The sequence below is a fragment of the Ahaetulla prasina genome, chromosome 7 (assembly GCF_028640845.1).
Source record: "Ahaetulla prasina isolate Xishuangbanna chromosome 7, ASM2864084v1, whole genome shotgun sequence".
NCBI lineage: Eukaryota > Metazoa > Chordata > Lepidosauria > Squamata > Colubridae > Ahaetulla > Ahaetulla prasina.
In genome coordinates, this window is record NC_080545.1 from 92,567,205 (window position 1) to 92,591,590 (window position 24,386).

The 24,386-nt window shown below is 43.1% G+C and overlaps 1 protein-coding gene across 1 annotated transcript; it reads left to right on the forward strand.

Moving 5' to 3' along the window:
* Positions 1 to 3,293: 3,293 nt before the first annotated feature.
* LDHB (lactate dehydrogenase B) lies at positions 3,294 to 24,386 on the forward strand. Its single transcript, XM_058191093.1, has 8 exons — positions 3,294 to 3,463; positions 13,152 to 13,283; positions 15,357 to 15,474; positions 16,410 to 16,583; positions 19,031 to 19,204; positions 20,929 to 21,046; positions 21,661 to 21,784; positions 24,019 to 24,386. The coding sequence occupies exons 2-8, from the start codon at positions 13,158 to 13,160 to the stop codon at positions 24,184 to 24,186; spliced, it is 1,002 nt and encodes a 333-aa protein (XP_058047076.1). The 5' UTR covers positions 3,294 to 3,463; positions 13,152 to 13,157; the 3' UTR covers positions 24,187 to 24,386.

Below are 24,386 nucleotides of genomic sequence, written 5' to 3' on the forward strand. Positions count from 1 at the left end.
CTGCTATTTTCTCCACAACAATCCTGAGAGGTGGATTGGAAGCTGAGGCTGTGTGACTGGGCTAAAGTCACCTGGTTGATTTTCATGCCCAAGGCTGGACTAGAACTCACAATCTCCTGGTGATTGGCCCAAAGCCACCCAGTCAATTTTCATGCCTGAGGCGAGACTAGAGCAGGGGTTTCAAACTTGTGGCCTGCGGGCTGGATGCGTCACGTGCTGGCCACGCCCCCGCCCAGTTTAGCGAAGGGGGGGAAGTCCTGATATGTCATGTAACGATGCTGTGACAGCACGAGTTTGACACCCCTGGACTAGAGGAAGTTTCAAGTGAGACTAGAACTCACAATCTCCTGGTGATTGGCCCAAAGTCACCCAGCCAACTTCTATGCCTAAGGTGGGACTAGAACTCACAGGCCCCTGGCATTTGGCCCAAAGTCATGCAGCCTGCTGTCATTCCCAACGCAGGACTAGAACTTAGTCTCCTAGTGATTGGCTCAGTCACCCAGCCAATTATCATGCCTAAAGTGGGACTAGAACTCACAGGCTCCTGGCATTTGGCCCAAAGTCATGCAGCCTGCTATCATTCCCAAAGCAGGACTAGAACTTAGTCTCCTAGTGATTGGCTCAGTTACCCAACCAATTATCATGCCTGAGGTGGGACTAGAACTCACAGGCTCCTGGCATTTGGCCCAAAGTCATGCAGCCTGCTATCATTCCCAAAGCAGGACTAGAACTTAGTCTCCTAGTGATTGGCTCAGTCACCCAGCCAATTATCATGCCTAAGGTGGGACTAGAACTCACAGGCTCCTGGCACTTGGCCCAAAGTCATGCAGCCTGCTATCATTCCCAAAGCAGGACTAGAACTTAGTCTCCTAGTGATTGGCTCAGTTACCCAACCAATTATCATGCCTGAGGTGGGACTAGAACTCACAGGCTCCTGGCATTTGGCCCAAAGTCATGCAGCCTGCTATCATTCCCAAAGCAGGACTAGAACTTAGTCTCCTAGTGATTGGCTCAGTTACCCAACCAATTATCATGCCTGAGGTGGGACTAGAACTCACAGGCTCCTGGCATTTGGCCCAAAGTCATGCAGCCTGCTATCATTCCCAAAGCAGGACTAGAACTTACAGTCTCCTAGTGATTGGCTCAGTCACCCAGCCAATTATCATGCCTAAAGTGGGACTAGAACTCACAGGCTCCTGGCATTTGGCCCAAAGTCATGCAGCCTGCTATCATTCCCAAAGCAGGACTAGAACTTAGTCTCCTAGTGATTGGCTGTCACCCAATCAATTATCATGCCTGAGGTGGGACTAGAACTCACATGCTCCTGGCATTTGGCCCAAAGTCATGCAGCCTGCTATCATTCCCAAAGCAGGACTAGAACTTACAGTCTCCTAGTGCAAGAGTGTCCAACCTTGGCAACTTGAAGCTGGCTGAGGAATTCTGGGAGTTGAAGTCCACAAGTCTTCAAGTTGCCAAGGTTGGAGACCCCTGTCCTAGTGATTGGCCCAAAGTCACCCAGTCAAATTTCATACCTAAGGCAGGACTACAAGTCACCCTCTCCCGGTTTCTCGGCCAGCACCTTCACCATCGTCCCAAATTAGTTCTCAGCTGCTGTCCACATTTGCAAAAAGCTGGCTGGTTGGCAAAGGCATGACAAGGCTGAGTGCCAGCTAGGTAAGATGAATATCTGAGTTACCTTGGGCAATACGATGGGAAAGTAGATTCTGTGGGTACATGTTCCATGTTACAACCATCTGGAAATCAACCTTGCCTGTTGTAACAATACCAACCATGCATCTTACGCAGCCTTAAAAGACTTCTTGCCTTCCCATAGCTGAGACCGAAAGGTTAAATCTGTTACGCTGCCCTCTTTGCCAAGCAACTAAATTGCCGCAAAATAATGTTTAAACCCCAAAGCCTTCCCCAATCACAGGGGGGGGGGGAATCACATTTTAAAACAGGGATGTCTAACCTGGGCCATTTTTAAGACGTGTGGACTTTTAACTCCCAGAATTCCCCAGCCAGCCATGTGGAGTTTCCAATTCTGGGAGTTTTAATCCACGGGAGTTAAAAGTTTAAATCCACCCGTCTTAAAGTCGCCACCCTGCTTTAGGATGGCCCTTAACCTGCTTCCCATATTTTCTTTTCTTTTCTATTCCATTCCATTCCATATTTTCTATTCTATTTATACCATTCCATATTTTCTGTTCCGTTCTGTTCCATTCCATTCCATATTTTGTTCTGTTCTATTCTATTCTATTCTATTCCATATTTTCTGTTCTATTCTATTCGATTCCATATTTTCTATTCTATTTTATTCCATTCTATATTTTCTGTTCCGTTCTGTTCCATTCCATTTTTTCTATTCCATTCCATTCCATTCCATAGTTTCTATTCTGTTCTGTTCTAGTCTATTCCATATTTTCTTTTATATTCTTTTCTTTTCTATTCTATATTTTCTATTCTATTCTATTCCATTCCATATTTTCTATTCTATTCTCCTCTACCCTTTCCTTCTATTCTATTCTATTCTATTCTATTCTATTCTATTCTATTCTATTCTATTCTATTCTTCTATTCCATTCCATATTTTCTATTCTATTCCATTCCATTCCAGTCCAGTCCATATTTTCTATTCTATTCCATTCCATTCCATTCCATATTTTCTATTCTATTCTATTCTACTCTACCCTATCCTATTCCATCTATTCTATTCTATTCTATTCTATTCTACTCTACTCTATTCTATTCTATTTTATTCTATTCCATTCCATTCCATTCCATTCCATTCCATATTTTCTATTCTATTCTATTCTATTCTATTCCATTCCATTTTTTCTATTCTATTCTATTCTATTCTATTCTATTCTATTCTATTCTATTCTATTCCATTCCATTCCATTCTATTCTATTCTATTCTATTCTATTCCATTCCATATTTTCTATTCTATTCTATTCTATTCTATTCTATTCTATTCTATTCTATTCTACTCTACTCTACTCTATTCTATTCTATATTTTCTATCCTATCCTATCCTATCAAGCCCGCGAGGGACCGGAGGGCAGAGATCGGGGAAGGAGGGAGGAAGGGAGGCGGGCGGGCAGAAGGATGCTCCGGCCTCCGCGGCCGGAGAGGAAGAGGAGGGGAAAGCGCTTCACCCTTGCGCGGCGTCCTTGAAGGGGATTGCGCCAGGCGGAGGGGCGGGCGAGGCTCGGCTTCCCAATCACAAAAGCGTAACCCGAGGAGAGCAGCGCCGGCGGGAGCCGGATCCGCCCCGTCTCCCCCCACCCACACCCCGACCAGCCCCTCCCGCTGCTTTTCTTCCTGTCCTTCCCGCCTTGACCCGGCACGTTGCCTTCCTCCTTCTCCTCCGTCTCCTGCAGGCTGCTGCGCCGCGCTCTGCCCTCCCTCCAGCCCACCAAGCCGGCCCCGAGCAAGCAAGCGAGCGAGCGAGCCTAAGAGGTGAGTCCTGGGAGAGCCGGATCGCATCTCTTCTTCTCCCCCCCCCCAGCCTCTTTTTAGAGCAGATCTGGGGTTTTAGAGCAGATCTGGGCTTTTCTTCCCCCCCCCCCATCTTTAAAATATAAATATATACACGTAAAATAATAAAATGCATATATTTGCATTCGTGGCGTACATACATACATGCATGTTCTGCAGGGTTGTAAATATAGGGCTTTTCCGCGTGCAATGTGGGCTTGGAAAAGCGACCCGGGAAAGATGCTGGCGGGCCAGGCTGGGAGGGATGGTAGGGAGGGGGAGAAATTGGGGAGGGGGCCTTTTTCATCCCTTTGGTGCGGCCTCTTGTTTTTCTGTCTTTCCGTTCCCCCCCCCCAACTCTCTAGCAAACCCCCCCCCGTTTTCAATCACACACACACACACACACACACACAAAATTGCAGGCCTGGAATTGTCTTTTGTATTTGTTTGTTCTTTTGCATGCATCCATGCAAATAACAAGAAGGGGAACTATTTTTTCTTTTTAATTTTCTCATTGTTTTATTGTGATACCCAATCTGACAAACGCACCACCCATGACATATAAAAGATCTCCTATTTTTAAACTGCGTTTCTTAGTGGTTCTTTCCCCCACATCTCATTTATTACTTGATTTTCTTTCTTATCCCATTCTCTTTATTTACAGGACATTATCTAATACTAACTAATGGCTTTACTTTTCTAGATTCCTATATATTTATTATTTACATATCCTCTTAATAAAGGATGCAATAAAGAGAGAAGGAAGGAAGGATGGAAGATGGATGTTCCTTAAATGTTTCTTAAATGCATTTTCAATCTGCTTCCATTCCCCCAAAGGCCAAACCCACGTTTCCCACTTTATTCCTCCCCCCATCCTACAAACCCCCCATCTTTCCCCACCTCCCCAGATAGTCTTGGATCAAATGCCAGAAGGAGGGTTGTGACTTGTTGCATCATAATCCCAGGTTGAATGGAGAGGCTTTGAGGGAAGCAGCTGTCAATCAAGTGGGGGTGGGGGGGAGCAGAGGGACGTGCCTAGGAACACGCGATCTGCGGAGTGGTTTATATATATATAGATAGATAGATAGATAGATAGATAGATAGATAGATAGATAGATAGATAGATAGATAGATAGAGATATAGATATAGATATATAGATATATATATATGTATATATATTTCCGAGAGAGGGGGGAGGATGTAAAAAAATTGCACACTCACTTTTTCCGGCCCTGCCCTCCAGTGGAATTTCCCCGGGGTGGGGGGGGGGAGAGATGAGTAAAAAATGGAGAGCTCACCTCCCCCCCCAAGGATTTTTTTTTTCATCATGCAGTTGTGTTTTTTGATTTTTTTGCAAGCTGCAAAGTCATTCCAGTGCCAAGAGGATCACGTGACACACACCCCCCAACCCAGAACAAAATTACGCACTTTTTATATTTGCTTTGCCTGTTGCGAGAATCTTCCCCGGTTCACACCCAGGCGGAGTGAGCCACATCCTGCCCAGGGAGCCCTTGCAGAATGAAGCTGTTTTTCTTTTTTTTTTAAAAAGGCAGAATTAGGCTTTTCCAAAGGCTGCGAAATGGGGGCAAGAGTCACTTGGCGGGGGTCTCTGCACCGTTGGCTGGGGTTGTGTTCCGTGCGAAGAGTCGGGTAGCATGTTAAGCAGGGTTCACTTGCATGTTGATCCTCCAGTTTTATGACTGTAATTGAGCCTGGCAGAATCGTACGTAATACATACAAAGTGGGGCCCCGACTCCATTTTTATGACCTTTCTTTTGCTGTGGTTCGTTAAGTGACTATTGTGGTTGTAAAACAATCACACGGTCTTTAAGCGAACCCTGGAGTTGTTAAGCAAACCCATTTGCTGAGGGAGGGGATTTTTTTCCCCCAGGAAACCAGAAATAAATATTGTGGTTTCTGGGGAAAAAATACGTTGTAAATTTCAGTCGCATACCTGGTGCGCTATTGTAAATATGGACTGGGTGCCTAAAATGCAATCACATGCCCAGGAATTGAACATAAGTTCGGAACTGGGTCATATGTAGGTTTAGCGGGGTCTATTGTAATTTTGAAGGTCGCTAGCAGCCAGTCATAAGCTGACAACTACCTGTAGTTTCAGGTTTCTACATGCTGGGGCCTGAAGCAAGGAATTTAAATATTCTCTCTTGTTTCAGTTTAGCTTCCTTAAAAAAGTGACTTGTTTTTCACACACCCCTTGCAGCATTCCTATGGTCAGCTTGGCAACCGACTCCGATTTATGATGGTTGTGACGTCCCGAGATCATATTTTGCAATATTTTGGGATCATATTTTGCCCTTTTGCAAACTTCTGACAAGCAAAGTCAATGGGGAAGCCAAGATTCACTTAATCACTGCCGTGATTCACTAAACCAGGGGTCTCCAACGTTGGCAACTTTTAAGACTTGTGGACTTCAACTCCCAGAGTTCCTCAGCCAGCAAAGCTGAGGAGTTGAAGTCCACAAGTCTTAAATTCTGAGAGTTTTTAAATTCTGGGAGTTGAAGTCCACAAGTCTTAAAGTTGCCAAGGTTGGAGATCCCTGCACTGAAAAACTGTGGCCCGAAAGGCTGTAAAATAGGGCAAAAATCACTTAACCGCTGTCTTCTTTAGCAACATTGTACTTTTGGACTCAGTTGTGGTCCTAAGTCGAGGATCGCCTAAAACAGTATACCTTAATTGGGATAGTTTGAAAAATGATAAAAATGTATTTCCTTGTGTGGGATTCCTGAAGGTTCCAGCAAATTCAGCTTGGTTAGTAGCATTTGTTCATGTGAATCCACAATCTGGGGGTCAGTCAGCCCCACCCATCCTTTGTTAACAGGGGTTCTCCCCCCCCCACCCCATCCCTGGGAGCAATTCACATTTAACACTCAAAATCCTTCCGGTTGGCCATGAAAAGAGCATTGACCTTAAGTGTGGAACCATACCTCCAAAGCCCCGTGGGCTGGCTCCTAGCCATGAAAAACTAAAATTATATCATATTACTACTCATCCATCCATCATACATGTCTCAGAACTGGGCACAACTGGGAGCGTGACACTTTTAAAGCTACGTTTTTCAAACTTGTCAGACGACAAAAGACAAGGTCTACATTGAAGATCCAATTTCATCCGATTTGTTGCTAATCGTGCTTATGCACGCTCACGGCATGTGCTTGGCGTGAGATAAGAGTTAACAGCATATGGGGAGGGGGGAGGTTGGACTTAATCCGCTTATGTCTACGTAGGGATTCTAGGCTACTCCCTGTTTTAACTCCGCCTCCAGGGTTCTGTCACTGCTTCTCTACACAAACAGGACAACTTCAAGAGGCGTGCATTTCAGCCGAAAATGAAATCTTGAAGTTGCCAAGTTTTGAAAAAAAAAAAACACGTTCCAACTTCATCCCCTCTGGTACTCCCAGATCGCCGTCAGACCGACTTTGAGAGCAAAGAAACCCCCAAAGAAGTTGCTTTCTACTAATTGTAAATAAGCTCATGATTGCTTGGCAGCTATGGGGCCTTGACTTCTCCTTCCCATCCCCCTTCCTTTTCCCATTCCTGTTTTGTCTGTTGTTGTAGATTGTAAGCCTTTCGAGGCAGGGACCATGTCAGTTGTCTGTTGCATCGTTGCTGTGAAACAGTAGAAGTTCACTATGGGCGACTTCACGTTCTTTCTTGTTTGTTATGCCGTGGGGTCCTCGGATGATGATGGCGGCAACCAGTGGCCTCCATCTTGGAGTGCTGAACAAAAGGTAAGTGGGGGACATACCCACCGCCCTTGTTTCCCCCCATTTCGACGACATCTTTGATCAATGGGCAGAAGTCAAAGTTTATCCAAAACAGGGGTGAAATGCTCCCTTGTTCGGACCAAATTGCCCGAACCGGTGGTTCAGAGAACCGGTAGCAAAAATCCCTACCCCCCGCATGCCCAGCTGAGCCGCACAATCATCATAGGTGTTTGTTTGTTTTTTACTTTTAAAAGCATTTTTCTTTGGCCGAAAAAATGCTTTTAAAAATAATTTAAAAAGGCTCAGATGATCGCGCGGCTCAGCTGGGATCGTCAGAGGCTTTTAAAAGCATTTTCTCTACACAATGCTTTTAAAAGGTTCTGGTGATCAGGCAACTCAGCTGGGATCATCAGAACCCTTTAAAAGCATTTTTTCTAAAACCTGTTCGGCTGAAGAGGTTGTAAAAAAAATGCTTTTAAAAGGCTCCTCTGGCGATCCCAACTGAGTTGCCTGATCATCAGAGGCTTTTAAAAACATTGTTTTTACAACCTCTTCGACCAAAGAGGTTGTAGAAAAAATGCTTTTAAAAGTTAAAAAAAAACTTGGCCATGCCCACCCAGTCACATTACCTCCCCCCCCACCAAGCCACACCCGTTAGTAACAAATTTTACATTTCACCCCTGATCCAAAACTATTAAACATAAGGGAATGCAGGTCAGTCAGATCACTCCATGCGCAAGTACGGGCCATCTTATAAATTGTTATGGTCATTAAGCGGGTCACCATGTGACCAGCCTCAGATTTACTGTCCACCATAAGTCATTCACTGGCTATAGGGCCATCATTCACTCTTCAAACCTCATCTAACTTGTAAGATTGTTGGTGGAGTGGAAAAAATTGGAAAGATGCCATCTTGAGTTTTTGGAAGAATCTCAATCTGACACAAACAGTAGACCTTGGGTCTTTAGAAGGGAGGGAATTGAACACTTGAGGAAGACGAAAGTTTGCTAAATTAGATATTTTTTAAAGGATTTTCTTAAGCATTAACAAGTACCCTTAATGTAAAGAAGTGGCTGAGATGAAGAAACTGTTAAAAATACTCTGTTGGCATTTGAGACACATAATAAAAGAATCACTGTTTAGTCCCCAAGCTCTTTGATTCAGAAGTTTATAGATTGACTAGAATTGCTCAAAATATTCCTGAATCAGTCACCTATGTAATGTTCACAGTTCATTCTTCTGTTTGTTTTATTGAGATAGGATGGCCTACCACATACCACTAAAGTGATAATACCCTGTTTCCCCGAAAATAAAACCCAACTGGAAAATAAGGCCTAGGATGATTTTTCCAGAGGCTCGTCATATAAGCCCTACCCCCAAAATAAGCCCCAGTTAAAATTGCCAGCTAATGGAGGCCTTTAGTACCGTATTTCCCTCAAAATAAGACCCAACCCAAAAATAAGGCCTAGCATGATTTTTTCGGAGGCTCGTAATATAAGCCCTACCCCCAAAATAAGCCCCAGTTAAAATCGTCAGCAGACGGAGGCCTTTAGTACCGTATTTCCCCCAAAATAAGACCCAACCCGAAAATAAGGGCTAGCATGATTTTTTCGGAGGCTCGTCATATAAGCCCTACCCCCAAAATAAGCCCCAATTAAAATCGTCAGCAGACGGAGGCCTTTAGTACCATATTTCCCCCAAAATAAGATCCAACCCGAAAATAAGGCCTAGCATGATTTTTTCGGAGGCTCATCATATAAGCCCTACCCCCAAAATAAGCCCCAGTTAAAATCGTCAGCAGACGGAGGCCTTTAGTACCGTATTTCCCCCAAAATAAGACCTAACCAGAAAATAAGCCCTAATGCGTCTTTGGGAGCAAACATTTATATAAGACCCGGTTTTATTTTGGAGAAAACATGGTAGGAAATAGAGTAATGGAAGCCATTTTTACTCCTGAACAGAAAAATGGGATATATATATAAGTCTTGACAGATAATGATCCTCAGCACCATAGTGGGAAGTTTACTTGGTACCAAATTTGCAGAGTAAGGATATACACAAGGAAAAGTCAGGTAATCCTCGATTTATGACCACATTTGAGGCTCAAATGTCTGTTGCTCAGCAATACAGTTAAGTGAGTTGTGCCCTCTATTACGATCGGTCTTACCGCAGTTGTTGAGCGAATGAATCACTGTGGTTGTTAAGTTAGTACTGCAACTGTTGTAAGGGTGAAAAACGGTCATAACTCACTTTTTTTTCAGTGCAGCTTTAACTTTGAATGGTCACTAAGCAAATGATTGTAAGTCGAGGACTGCCTGTATTTGGCTTGGCAGAGTTGGAAGGTACCTTAAAGGTAAAGGTTCCCCTCGCACATATGTACTAGTCGTTCCCGACTCTAGGGGGCGGTGTTCGTTTCGAACCACTGAACTGCCAACCTTTCGATCGACAAGCTCGGCGTCTTAGCCACTGAGCCATCATGTCCCTTTTACCTTACAGGTTATCAACTTCAACTCTATGTGAATCCACTACACCAGAGGTGTCAAACTCAAGGCCCGTGGGCCACATCTGGCCCACGGGGTGCTCAAATCTGGCCCGCAGGCTGCCCTGCAAACAGCTAAAGGACCGACCTGCAGTGCCTCTGCCAGCAAAAATGGGCTCCCGAGCTCCGTTTTAGGCTGCGACAGCCTCCTGCAACCCTCTGCCAGCACAAATGGAGCTCGGGAGCCCATTTTCGCTGGCAGAGCACTTGGGCCGCCACAGGCGCCCCCGATACTAGTGATGTCGAGCTGGCCATGCCCACCCCTGGCCGCACACACACCTCCCAAGGTCAAACACAACCCAGATGCAGCCCTCAATGAAATTGAGTTTGACATCCCTGCACTACAGCATTTCTGTAGGAGATTCAGATACATCCAAATTTCACAGCCAACATCTTAACAAATCTGTTGCATACAACTTGCTGGTATTTGATGACACCTAGAATTCAGCCGTCCAGAATGAGACAGTGGGTTTTGTTGGAATTGTAAAGGACAAGGAGTTTGTGGTTGTCGTAAAAGCTGCAGCTTGCCATGGGAAACATCTGGTTGTGGCTGATGGATCTCGTGTACCCTTGATTTAACCCAATCGCTGGCTACCAGGTGTTAATAAGTGTCTGTGAATTCAATTGATCGAAATCTCAGCAGGACATTGCATGATTTGGGCATGCTACCCCAAGTCTTTTAGTTCTGATTTAAACTTCGGCAACATTTTAAGGGACTTGGTCATCCCATGAGATTGGAGCCATGTTGTTGTTGTTGTTTTGAAGAAGTAACTTTAATGTCATTTCGGAGTCTCATCGGTACTGTTGGGATTCTCAGCAGCGCCATGGTATCTGCAGGCATCAGGTTGCTTGAACCTTGTATGCTGGTCTTCCAAAGTGTTGGTCAGCAATGCGGTGCGCAGTGTAAAAGTTTTAAGAACTAGGTCCACCTTGAAGATCCTTCTGGCCTAGAAAGACAGATTTCTCATGGTGTTAATAAAGTCCTTTCTTCACAAGAATATTAAACGAAAACATTGAGGCAGGGGAGGACGCCATCTGCCTGGGGCCCTGGGACAAAGATAGGAAAAGCACTGATTCTGTCAGGCACAAGAAACCGGGACTCAAGGTTAGGTCCAAAATAAGTAAAAGTTTATTCCATCCTAACTCTAAACAAGGATCTGAACTACTAGTGGTCAAGGCAAATTGAGGTAAGAGTCAAAGTAACTCAGGGAGGGCTGGATTTTGATCTCTTGTGAATACAAATAGACTCCAAACTGATGACATACTTAACCCCTCCCTCAGGCTCAGCCTGGTCATCTCCTGCAGATTCCTTTCCCTCTGCTTCCTCTGTCTCTCATAGAAACTTAATTGAAGAAGCAGATCTCTTGGATCAGGGGTCTCCAACCAAGGCAACTTTAAGACTTGTAGACTTCAACTCCCAGAATTCTCAGAGTTGAAGTCTACAAGTCTTAAAGTTGCCATGGTTGGAGACCCTTGTCTTGGATCATTTGACTCTTGGAGAGAAGGTGTAGGGCAACTCGCCACGGCCAACTCGCCGCAGGACAAGAGTTACACCAACATTGAAGAAATGTTGGAATAGAATCATTTTTTAAAAGGGTGCAAAAGGAGGGACTAAATAAAATATGAATGACAAAAATTAAAATATTTTTAAATTAATTTTTAATAATTAAATGGTTGAATTACCTGTGGTGAATTGGCCGTGAGGAGTTGGACATGGTGAGTTGGCCAAGGCAACTTGCCCATGACAAGTTGTCTCACTCTACATGGAGACACCCAATATTGGACCTTCACAAGTCCAAGAGCAGGAATTGCAAAGCAGAGAGGACACTGGATGACAGTTCTGTATGATTCTACTATAGTTATTATTATAATATCTTAAGTAAACTGAGAGTCCTGGATGTAAATGATACCCCAAGCATCCCCTTCTTTGATGGCCAGAAGATCCCGTTGACATTTGGAGAGCATGTTATGGGTGGTCATACAAAATGCTGAGACCCGCCCATCCGTAGTACGGCTGCTTTGTTGGAAACCCACTAGGAGTATTTGCTCTCTTCTTCAATCTGATCCTAGCAAGGCTGTTTATCCCCAAGTTTTCTCGAAGGTCTTGAGAGTGGATCACAGTTCACTGCTGTGATCTCATGAAGATTGCCAAGGAATGGTGGAAATGCACAGAAGCCAAAAAATACTGGACAAAAATACATACGTGGTTGGAGAAGATGACACAACAATATGCTGATTTGAAATCTGAAATATTCTTGTTGTGGATTTTTCCAGAAACTTATAGTAAAGAGAATGTATATTTGATTATTCATGCAATAACAGCAGCTAGGATTGTATTTGCACAAAACTGGAAAAGCGAAGAGATTCCTACAGATGAGAATAATTAGGAAAATATTAGAACGTGCAGAAGTGAATAGCTTAACACTTGCAATTAAAGAAAAGGAACAAACTGAATATGTATGGGAACTATTTTATTGATGGTTGAGAATAAATATGAAAGTTAGAAATGAAAGTAGATTAGTGAAATATAAAAAATATACTAACAGAATTTAATAAGTTAAGAGAAGAATTGTTATAGTATTAAACATGCAATGTATATTTATATTAAGTTTAAGAATAGATAAATAATGAATATGGTAGTAAATTTCAATTGTTATTGTACAAGACATTTGTACCCAGACGACACACTGTTTAATGGAAGATGGATTGTTTATATTAAAATAAAATAAAAAATTACAAAAAAAAAAAGATTGCTCAGGAAGAGAACAAAGGCCTATGTTATTCTCTCTTGTTTTCTGTTGAGAAGACAAATGTTTTGGTTCAGGGCCATCTTTCAAGTCAAGCTTCATACAGTAAACAAGTCCTTTCTGTGTCGCTTGTAAAGATCTTAGTAGCACTTGGTGGTGTTGAACAATGAATGGGGTTGGGTTTGGCGGTTTCAATGGACATTGCCAGCTCTATGATTTCCATCAATAAATAGCAAGTAGTGTTGGTGGGTATAATGGTGCATGTTGTCCTAGTCTTCTTGTTGAAGTACGAGTCAAAAATTATACTTGGATGATATTGTTGATGATAATAATAGTGATAACGGGTAAGTGATACTCCATCCTTTCTCAGCTTTGCGACCCCAGATAAATTGAATTACGAATTCTATTACCCTTGACTGGGAGAAAAATGTTGATTTAAAGAGTTTGCAGCGTTAAGATTTGTGGACTTCAGCTCCCAGAATTCCATGCTGTGACTGCAGAATTCTGGGAGTTGAAGTCCACAAGCCTTAAAGTCGCCACATTTGAAGACCCATGACTAAAGAGGATAGAATCCATGCTGGTGGTATATATTGGGAATTCCACCTTGGTGGGGCATTGAATTGTTCCTTCACATGTCTTTCTCTCTTTTTTTTTGCAGAAAGCCATGGCTTCCCTCAAGGACAAACTGATTACCCCAATTACCCAGCCCAGCACTCAACCGAACAACAAGGTCACCGTTGTAGGAGTCGGCCAGGTTGGGATGGCCTGTGCTGTCAGTGTCCTGGAAAGGGTATGTATGTCCATTTCAGATGCATATGTGCTGGCTGTTCTGATCCAGCCTTTGCAAGTAACTTCAAATTTACTTGCAGGTAAAACAAACCCCTTTTCAAAACAGAGCAGTAACAGTCTTTTATTCACCATGGATAAACAAATGCCGAACGTCCCAACAAACCTGGTTCTGGCCAAGGAATCCGAATTGCTTGCTGTATACTAGAAAACGAACGGAACCGATCACTCCCAAACCCCTACTGTTTATTTTCCAACCAGGGAGGGGCTGGCTAATGTCCACGTCTACTTTTCCCTGAGAGCCAGCTTATTAATTTCCGCTGCTCTCCTCTCCTCTCTGTGCCTACGCGCATCTGGAATGGGCCCCATCTGTTCCTCCCCCTCACTCAGCTCCGGCCCCGAAGACAGCTGCGCCTCTACCTGGGGGAGGACGGAAGGCCCCCGCTCTGCCTCTGTTGCCGTTTCCTTATCAGAGCCTTCCAAAGGCTCCGAAGCTGGCACAGGCTCCCCCTTAACCTTCTCCTCATCTGACACTGCTGGCAGCCGACGGGCCACAATAGTGGTTTTTATGCAGAAGATACCCAGATGGCATGCAGAATTCAATACAGTATTTAAAAAGGCGAAATCCCAATGAAGTAGTATGCATCCAACTGGTCGCGCAAATTGTTGCATAGGTACTCCATCACGTACAATCACAGTTGGGACCCGAACGTTGGTCACTAAGTGATATAGTCATTAATTGAGTCATCACGCAACCAGATCGGATTTTACAATGGTTTTTACCGTGATGGCTAAGCAAATCAAGTGGTGGTTAAGTGAATCACACAGGTCTTTAGGTGAATCCAATTTTCTCCATTGATTTTGCTTGTCAGAAACCAGCCGGGACAATTACAAATTGCAATCACGTCACCACAGAATTCTGCAATCATTATAAGTGTGAGCTGGTTGCCAAGCCCCCAAATTGTGAGCATGTGACCCTAGAAGTTTGCCTTGTTTTTAACTTTGAGGACGGCTGAGAAATCTTTTTGTCTTCCCAAGGCTGCGTAATTTCAAACTGTCATTAAACAGATGTTCATAAGTTGAGGGCTACTTGTAGTTGAGAAATTGGACTAGCAAAAATAGGTGTTTAGCTATAAAGATAAGGTCTTCCTTGCAGTCGGCTGGGAACTTTGTGATACAGCCATGTAGGATTTTTTGGCAATCGAAAAGATGGTTTATTGTTCCCATTTTCTAGAATTTTTGATTGCCTTATAGCTTGGAAATTTCCTTGTGGTCTCCTGTTCATTCACGAATTAAGTCTAGCTCTATTAGTTTCAGAGTCCAGCTCAAAACTAATAAGATGATGGCAGCTAATAAATAATAGCATAGCATAGCATAGCAGAATTGGAAGGGATCTTGAAGGTCTTCTAGTCCAACCCACTGCTTAGGCAGGAAACCCTACATCACTTCAGACAAATGGTTATCCAACACCATCTTAAAAACTTCCAGTGTTGGAGCATTCACAACTTCTGCAGGCAAGTTGTTCCACTCATTAATTGTTCTAACTGTCAGGAAATTTCTCCTTAGTTCTAAGTTGCTTCTCTCCTTGATAAGTTTCCATCCATTGCTTCTTTTCCTGCCCTCAGGTGCTTTGGAGAACAGGTTGACTCCCTCCTCTTTGTGACAGCACCTGAGACACTACTTTCATGTCTCCCCTAGTCCTTCTTTTCATTAAACTAGACATACCCAGTTCCTGCAACCGTTCCTCATATGTTTTAGCCTGCAGTCCCCTCATCATCTTTGTTGCTCTTCCCTGCACTCTTTCTAGAGTCTCCACAACTTTTTTACATCGTGGCGACCAAAACTGAAAGCAGTATTCCAAGTGTGGCCTTCTCAAGACATTTAATTTATTAATGATACAGAAATGAGTTTTGAAAGCCACAAGCGATCCATTCCTGATTCAGAAGCTTGTATCAAGGCCTGCTGAAGATAGATTGATCACTTCCATGATGAGTTGGACCTCTGTTTTATTAATAATACACAAAGTGTGCCAGTCCTCATGCTTAACCCTTGGTACCATCTTTCTTCCTGATGCCAGGGTCTCTGCGATGAACTTGCTCTCGTTGATGTCCTGGAAGATAAACTGAAAGGAGAGATGCTGGATCTACAACATGGAAGCTTATTTCTGAAGACACCTAAGATTGTAGCAGACAAGGGTAAGGTTCACATTGTGTCTTACACCCCCTTTCTCCCATTGACCATCCCCAAACAAATCTTTGGCCAATAACTGGAAGATCACCAGGAAATCATTCTGTCCTGTTCTGTCCTGATTACTGAGTGGTCTTGGTGGTCATTGGTGACCAGAATTTCAGGTAAGTGAGCAACCAGGTGGTGACTGAAGAAGAGAAGGAAGCTTCTTGGCCGCTTCCATTCTCCACTAACCAGTCAGAGCTGAAGAAGCTTCTTGGATGAGAAGCAAAAAATGTCTTCAAAGAAAAAAAAACCAAGAAAGTCCAGTTGCCTCCTGAATAATAATAATAATAATAATAATAATAATAATAATAATAATAATAATAATAATAATAATAATAATAATAATAATAATAATAATATTTTAATTTGTATACCGCCCTTCTCCCGAAGGACCCAGGGCGGTTTACAGCCAGAATAAAAATACAGCAATACATACAATATTAAAAACAAACATTAAAAAACTTATTAAATTTGGCCTAATATTAAAATACAAGTAACACTAAAAGTTAATATAAAATTAAAACCCCATAAAATCAGCTAAAAATTGAAATTAAAATTCAAGCCAGTCCAGCAAGACGAAACAAATAAGTCTTAAGTTCGCGGCGAAAAGTCTGAAGGTCAGGTATTTGTCGAAGTCCAGGGGGAAGCTCGTTCCACAGGGTGGGAGCCCCCACAGAGAAGGCTCTTCCCCTGGGGGCCGCCAGTTGACATTGCTTGGCTGACGGCACCCTAAGGAGTCCCTCTCTGTGAGAACGCACAGGTCGCTGGGAGATACAAGATGGCAGTAGGCGGTCCAAAGGTGAAAAAGCACTGGATTTCTCTGCTTTTTGCAAACATTTGGGAAAAAAACACAAATGTAATCCATGCAGTAACCACCTCTCCTTCTTTTTTTCTTTAGATTATTCTGTGACCGCTAATTCAAAGGTTGTGGTTGTAACCGCCGGGGTCCGCCAGCAGGAAGGAGAAAGCCGTCTTGACTTAGTTCAGAGGAACGTAAACGTCTTCAAATTCATTATCCCTCAGGTTGTGAAATACAGCCCAAATTGCATCATTCTGGTGGTTTCAAACCCAGGTAAATTAGGGCTTGGGGTCAAAAGCAATGCCATGGAATGGCTGTGTTGTGGCCCGCCAGCGGAACTGGCAGCAGATTCGGACAGTGAGGAGGTTGGGGAGGAACATGGGCCAGTCCTGGAGTCTGGAGAAGGCTCTGCGACGGAGGCAGAGAGGGGGCCAGGGCCGTTTGCCAGTTATCAGCTGCCTTCGGAGTCAGACATAGTGAGGCAGACGAACAGCTGGAGCCTGTTCCCAGTGTGCACATGTGCGGAGTTGCCAGACGAAGGGAACAGCTAAAGAACAAGGGTCGACTTGGGAGTAAGGCCACAGGTGGATGATGAAGGAGAGAATAAAAGAGAAGGGGAATAAATTTCAGAGGGAATAAAAGAGAAGTGAAAGAGGAGTGGAGTTAAAAGAAACGAAAGAGGAGTGGAGTTTACAGGAGACAATTAGTTCACTTAATTAGTTTGTGACTCCTTGCCAGTTTTTGAAGATATCAGTCTGGCAGCTCTCCAAGCCAGATAAGGGCTGTGACTGTAAATTCTCCCTTGAAAGACTTTGCTGGATGTGAATGAGAAGAATTCACAGTAACTTAATAAAAAGGAGTTTTTATTAAGGAATAACAAGGAATCTGCTTCATGCTCTTGGGAAGCCTAGATCAGAACTGGCTGATGATTGAAGCCAGACATTGGTCAGATCTCTATAACTGGTTATTGTATATGTAGCTATCCACCATAAGATTGGAGCATGTTATAAAGCAAACATGTATTATTTCTAACACCTTAGTGTGTTTTAGATATGAGCAGCGTGGTGGCCTAGTGGGTGAAAACACTTGTCTCCCACTCGGAAGGTTGAGAGTTCAATCCTAGGTAGCTGCAGATTTGTCTCTCTCTGGTGGAAAGTAAAAAAATATCTGCGGCGAACTCCCTGTGGCATCAGGAAGGGCATCCGGCCAGTAAATGCTCAGCTCCATCCAGTCACCCCAAGACTATCCCGTATTAAAGGATTACAGGGCCATAAAAATTGAGGTTTTTTAATGTGGTTTGGATATGTACGTACATGCAGATGTCACTATATACTGCATTAAATGTTTATTGAGGTTTATTCCACATTTACAAGTACCCTGGAATCATTCTGTGCAGAACAGAAGACAGATAACTAATAAATAATAGAAAAGTAGGTTTGCAGTAGCTGGTGTTAAAGATAGCGATGCAACTACACAATTGGCCAGATACAAGTAGTCCTTGAATTACAACCACAGTTGGGACCAGAATTTCCACCGCTAAGCAAGGAAGTTGTTAAATGACTCCCATGCAATTTTACAGTCTCTTTTGTTAAGCGAAACATTAATGTTAAGTGAATCATATGGTCATTAAGCTCTTTCCCATTGACTTGGCTTATTTGGAAGCTGGCTGGGAAGGCTTCCAATGGTGATCACATGACCCTATGATGCTGCAATCATCATAAATACCAGTGGGCAAGGGTCCAAATTTTGATCATGTGACCATAGGGAATGCTGTGACGGTCGTAAATGTGAGGACCAGTCACAAGTTGTTGTAAGTCAGTAACTACCGTATTGTTCAGAATAAAAGATGCACCGGAGTATAAGACACACCTTAGTTTTGGGAGAGGAAAATAAGAAAAAAGCTGATTGGCAGGTGGATTGGCCTCCCGGAATACCCTCAATCAGCCGTTCCCAGAGGTGAATTTTAGCAACAGGTTCCTTGGTTGTGAGCTCTGTGCCTTGCTTTTTTGGGTTTTTTTTCTGCCTCTGAAACTTCTGAAACTCCATTTCAGAAAAAAAAAATTTCTGCCTCTGAAAGCCTCCGAAACAGCTTCAGAAAAAAAGCCTCTGAAGCTCTGTTTGGGGCTTCCTTTCTGAAGCTCTGTTTGGGGGCTTCTTTTCTGAAGCTCTGTTTGGGGGCTTCTTTTCTGAAGCTCTGTTTGGGGCTTCTTTTCTGAAGCTCTGTTTGGGGGCTTTTTTTCTGAAGCTCTGTTTGGGGGCTTCTTTTCTGAAGCTCTGTTTGGAGGCTTTTTTTCTGAAGCTCTGTTTGGAGGCTTTTTTTCTGAAGCTCTGTTTGGGGGCTTCTGTTCCAAAGCTTCATTTCTGATGCTTTTTTCAGCTTCTGAAACCTCCATTTGAGAAGCTGGGCGGGGCTGCATTCGGAGTATATGACGCACCCAGATTTTCACCTCCTTTTGGGGAGGGGGAAAGGTACGTCTTATACTCCAAAAAATACAGTATTTATATTTCCACATTTGTTTTCTACATTTTTTTGAGGTCAAAATTTTGAGTTCACGTGTGGCACTAAGTCATAAACCGTGGTGTTAAAAGCAAAAGTGGCCAGGATCAAGTTGCATGCAGATCTTGCCAAAGAGCTGAACTTGCAGTTTTTATCCCAACTCTTAACCAGCTGCTTGGAGGACCCATCCTTCAGTCTGTCTGTCTTGTCTTCCCTTTTCCAGTGGACATCCTGACCTACGTGACATGGAAACTTAGTGGCCTGCCAAAGCATCGCGTCATCGGTAGCGGTTGTAACCTTGATTCTGCTCGGTTCCGCTTTTTGATGGCAGAAAAATTGGGTATCCATCCCTCCAGCTGTCATGGCTGGGTCTTGGGAGAACATGGCGATTCCAGTGGTGAGTAGGCCTTACTTTTCCTGGCCGTCTTGCAGTGCAGGCAGTTTGACGCCTTCATATGTTCTGCACTACATCTCCCACAGTCCCTTGCGCTAGGGATCATTCAGATCAGAGGTCTCCAACCTTGGCAATTTGAAGACTTGTGGACTTCAACTCCCAGAATTCCTCAGCCAGCTTTGCTGGCTGAGGGATTCTGGGAGTTGAAGTCCAGAAGTCTTCAAGTTGCCAGGGTTGGAGACCTCTGATTCAGATAAGATGCACCAGGCACCTATTACCACATGTGGTGGACATGCGCAAAAGCAAAAAAAAAAAAAAAAAATTGGACAAAAATACATACATGGTTAGAAAAAATATTCTGGTATAGTACCCGAAAAGTATGATAAAGGAAATATATATTTAATATTGACAGCAGCAAGAATTGTATTTGCACAGCACTGGAAAAATAAGGAAACGTTTACAGAAGAAGACGTAATTTTAAAAAAAATATTAGAATGTGCAGAAATGGGCAGATTGACATTAAAAATAAAAGAGAAAGAAGACACAATATTTCCACAATTATTTACTACACATATTAACAGCGGCACACATAGAATATGCGCAAAATTGGAAAAAAGCGAACCCACCAACAGAGGAAGATCTAATTAGGAAAATTCTAGAATGCGCTGAGATGGATAAACTCACAAAAGAAATCAAAGAAAAAGAAGATACAGAATACTATAAGGTCTGGTGTAGATGGTATGAATGGTTAGAAAATAGGAAAGATAAGAAAACTGAACAATAGGGTACAATATAGATGAAATAAAAGAAAATAGATCATAAAAGTAAAATAAAATAGGATTAAAATATGTATATATAGTAAGAAAGGACCGCTCTGAATAACTGATAAGAAATAGTGAGATAGATAGATAGATAGATATAAATGTTGTATGTTTGTCTTATGTTTTAATGTGTATAAATAAATAAATAAATTTCCAAATATGGGCTTTGTTTTACAATGGTTGGACAATAGAGTAGAAATTAGGAACTGGAAAAATGCTATTATGTAAGCAAATTGATTCAGACAATATGCTGTTCACAAAGCACTTACGTATGTAAAGAAAAAAATTATAAATGAACTGTTTTTTTTTTAAAAAAAGATGCTCCTGGGAGTTAAAATGTAAAATATCTAGAAAGCATCGAAGTTGGTTTTCTTTACGCAGCAAAAACCAATTCCTAATGTGATCAGAATCACTTCTTCCTGAACTTTCGTTCTGATATTTTGTGTCACTAAATCGGGAAAGCAAAAAATGAGTTAAAAGCCCTAACTTTCTGGCAAAAAAAAAATATATCCCATAAATTGCAGTCACGTGGGACCGCAGGACGCTGTAAATAAGCCACAAAGGCAGGCCGGTTGCCAAGCACTCAAAATGAGATCGCATGACTTGACAAGTGGGAAGAGAGTTGGAATTTCAGAAATGTGTTATATATAGAGCTGGAGGGGATCTTCTGTTTTTTGAACGTAAATTGAGGCTTGCTTGTGTTTTTCAAATTTGGCATTTTTAAGATGTGTCAATTCAAACTCTCCAATGCCAACTGGGGAATTCTGGGAGCCTAAATCCACACGTCTTAAAAGTTGGCGTGGCTTGGGAAAAAAAATAATTTCACTGAAACATATAATGGCGTTGTTTGAATGTAGAACCATCACTTTTATTACATCGCAGTAAACTATCTTTTAACCCTTTCAGTACCGATCTGGAGCGGGGTCAACGTAGCAGGCGTTTCTCTCCAGGACTTGAACCCACAAATGGGGACTGACCAAGATCCAGAGGAATGGAAGAAAGTCCACAAACAGGTGGTTGAGAGGTACGGAAGCAACAGGCAAAACAGAAAAAATATTGCTTTCCTGGACAGAAACTACCGTATATACCTGTGAATAAGCCCATCTGCGGATAAACTGACCCTCAAAATGTTTTGGGTTGGTGTGATTCTTCAGTTGGCCTGTTTACTCTTACCGTGTTTGGCAGTTCCTTGATTGAGGTTATTGTTTATTCCAATCCAGTTCCTAGAGCTATGCATCGGATAATAGTTCACAAATAAAATATTTGGGGCTACCATTGGGAATATTTGGAACCGTAAACCAACACATGTTGGGGGGGAAAAGGGGGAAGAATATAGCACAGGGGTCTCCAACCTTGGTCCCTTTAAGACTTGTGGACTTTAACTCCCAGAGTTCCTCAGCCAGCTTTGCTTCAGCTCTGGGAGTTGAAGTCCACAAGTCTTAAAGGGACCAAGGTTGGAGACCCCTGATATAGCATGTGGTTAGTTTCTCCTTTCATGGCTTCCTTGCTTGAATTTTCCTTGCTTGAAAATGACATCGGCCGTTTTGTCTCCTCTTAGAAGGATGATTTCAGATAGTTTGAGAACTTTTTGTTTCCCATTGACCAAGCTAAACTCGCTTCCTCTTGTGTGTCCGATAGTGCTTATGAAGTGATCAAACTGAAAGGCTACACCAACTGGGCCATTGGCTTTAGTGTTGCTGATCTTCTAGAAACCATTTTGAAGAATCTCTCTCGAGTCCACCCAGTGTCTACCATGGTTAAGGTAAGGACCGGTGTGAGATGGCAGTATTTTCCGTTCTTTATATATGCCTCTTTCTCTCCTGGTTTTAGATCGGGTGGGTCTCCAAAGATGGTGACTTTTAAGACTTGTGGACTTCAACTCCCAGAATTCCCCAGCCAGCACAACTGGCTAGAGAATTCTGGGAGTTGAAGTCCACAAAGTCGCCATCTTTGAGAGACCCCTTTTTCAGGTGAATATAGAGAGAAATGGATTTCCTAGAGATAAAGGTTAAAGGGGAATCGGCTTTTAAGGTAGACTGGACTAGGAAAATAAAGTCACCACTTTTATTGTAAAGTTAGAGTGACAAACTCTTGTCAGAATGCACTGAATGCGCTTCCCACCTCTCGCTTTATCTCCATGAGAATTAGAGAGAGGTATTTATTTGGGTTAAAATTCTGCCCCCCCCCCCTCTTTTTTTTTTAACAGGTAGTCCCCAACTTACAATTGAGCCCAAGTTTCTGTTGCTAAGCAATATGGTTGTTAAATGAATTTTCCTCATTTTATAACCTTTCTTGTTATCGTCGTTAAGTGAATCACCACAGTTAAGTTAGTAGCGTGGTTGTTCAGCGAATCTGGCTTCCCCATTGTCTGATTGTCAGGAGGTCACACCAAGTGATCATATGACCTCTGGACACTGCAACCGTCATAAATACGAACCCGTTGCCAAGCATCCGAATTTTGATCACTTGACCGTGGCAGTGGCACAGTGGTCGTTAAGTGTGAAAGACAGCCATAAGTCACTTTTTACAATGCTGTTGTAACTTCAAACGGTCCCTAAATCAATGGTTGTAAATTGAGGACTGCCTATATTTGACCATATACCTGATTTCTCCTGTTCCTCAAGGTTATTTTTTCTGCCTGTTAGAGCAGACTGGCATCAGAATTGCGGGACACGTTTTATTATAAGTGATCCTTGACTTATAACCGTGATTGAGCCTGGCAATTATAGTTGTAAGTCACAATGTTAGTATAGCAGGTCAGCGCACCACATGACTGGAATTGTTTATATGACCTTTTTTTTTGCAGCAGTCGTTAAGCAAATGCCATGATTGTTAAGTGAACCCATTGTTTACAATAAAAGATAACGGTAAAGGTTCCCCTTGCACATATGTGCTAGTCGTTCCTGACTCTAGGGGGCAGTGCTCATCTCTGTTTCAAAACCGAATAGCCAGCGCTGTCTGAAGACGTCTCTGAGGTCATGTGGCCGGCATGACACAACGCCAGAGACGCACGGAACGCTGTTCCCTTCCCACCAAAGGTGGTCCCTATTTTTCTACTTGCATTTTTTAAGTGCTTTCGAACTGCTAGGTTGGCAGAAGCTGGGACAAGTAACGGGAGCTCAACCTGTTAAGCGGCACTAGGGATTCGAACCGCTGAACTGCCGACCTTTCGATCGACAAGCTCAGTGTCTTGGCCACTAAGCTACCACGTCCCTTTGTTTACAATGGGCCAAGTTTTTTTTGCTGGAAAAACAGAAGTTAGTGCCAATTTCCTAAAAAACTGACGTAAATCGGGATCAAGTGACCACAGGGCATTGCAGAGGGTAATGTGTAAGTGTGAGCCAGTTGCCAAGTACCATCGTGGTCATGTCACTGGGTGTGGGTCTTTTGAGGGTCTGTCACAACTTCAAGCGGTTGCTAAGCGTTCGGTCGTGTGTACACAACAATTACATCCATGTAGGAAGAATGTTAAAAAAATTAGAATGTTAAAAAATTTGAATTTAAAAAATTAAAAAGGGGATGTGATAGCTCAGTGGGTAAGATGCTGAGCTTGCCGATCAAAAGGTCGGCAGTTCAGTTGCTCGAATCTTTAGTGCCGCGTTAACGGGGTGAGCTCCCATTACTTGTTCCAGCTTCTGCCAACCTAGCAGTTTGAAGACACGTTAAAAAATGCAAGTAGAAAAATAGGGACCACCATTGGTGGGAAGGTAACAGAGTTCCGTGCGCCTTTGACGTTGAGTCATGCCAGCCACATGACCACGGAGATGTCTTTGGACAGCGCTGGCTCTACGGGTTTGAAACGGAGATGAGCACCGCCCCCTAGAGTCGGCAACGACTAGCACATGAGGGGAACCTTTACCTTTAGGAAGAATGGCAGAGCCAGGGAGTGGAGTTAAAAGAGGGATCAGCCTAGAATTCCTATGTGGTCAACAATGATTACATTTCCCAGTAAGGTTGAGGTTGGGGGATTTTATAATTCTCTGTGTTTGGTTGCAGGGTATGTACGGCATTGAAAACGAAGTGTTCCTGAGCCTGCCTTGTGTGCTGGGATCTGTAGGGTTGACCAGTGTGATCAATCAGAAGCTGAAGGATAGCGAGGTGGCTCAACTCCAGAACAGCGCCTCTACGTTGTGGAACGTTCAGAAGGACCTCAAAGATCTGTAGGCGCTAAGAGATGCTTCCGTTTCTCCGTAAACAAGAAGACAAGCAGTGTTAAGCCAACACCTTCATGTTAACTCCATAGCCGAGCTTCCAGTAAACATCGTGAAAGGGTACCAGCCTTCCTCCACCACAGCTAAGATCCACATTGTTGTACATGCAGATGTTCCGAACAAATAAAACCAGCTCTTGTGTGTGTGCTCCCA

What these genes read in the sequence shown, in the direction of transcription:
- LDHB (XM_058191093.1), top strand. Translation starts at nt 13,158, where the DNA reads ATGGCTTCCCTCAAGGACAAACTGATTACCCCAATTACCCAGCCCAGC. An exon ending in CTGTCAGTGTCCTGGAAAGG is followed by an intron (nt 13,284 to 15,356) that starts GTATGTATGTCC and finishes TCCTGATGCCAG; the next exon opens with GGTCTCTGCGATGAACTTGC. An exon ending in AGAACATGGCGATTCCAGTG is followed by an intron (nt 19,205 to 20,928) that starts GTGAGTAGGCCT and finishes TAACCCTTTCAG; the next exon opens with TACCGATCTGGAGCGGGGTC.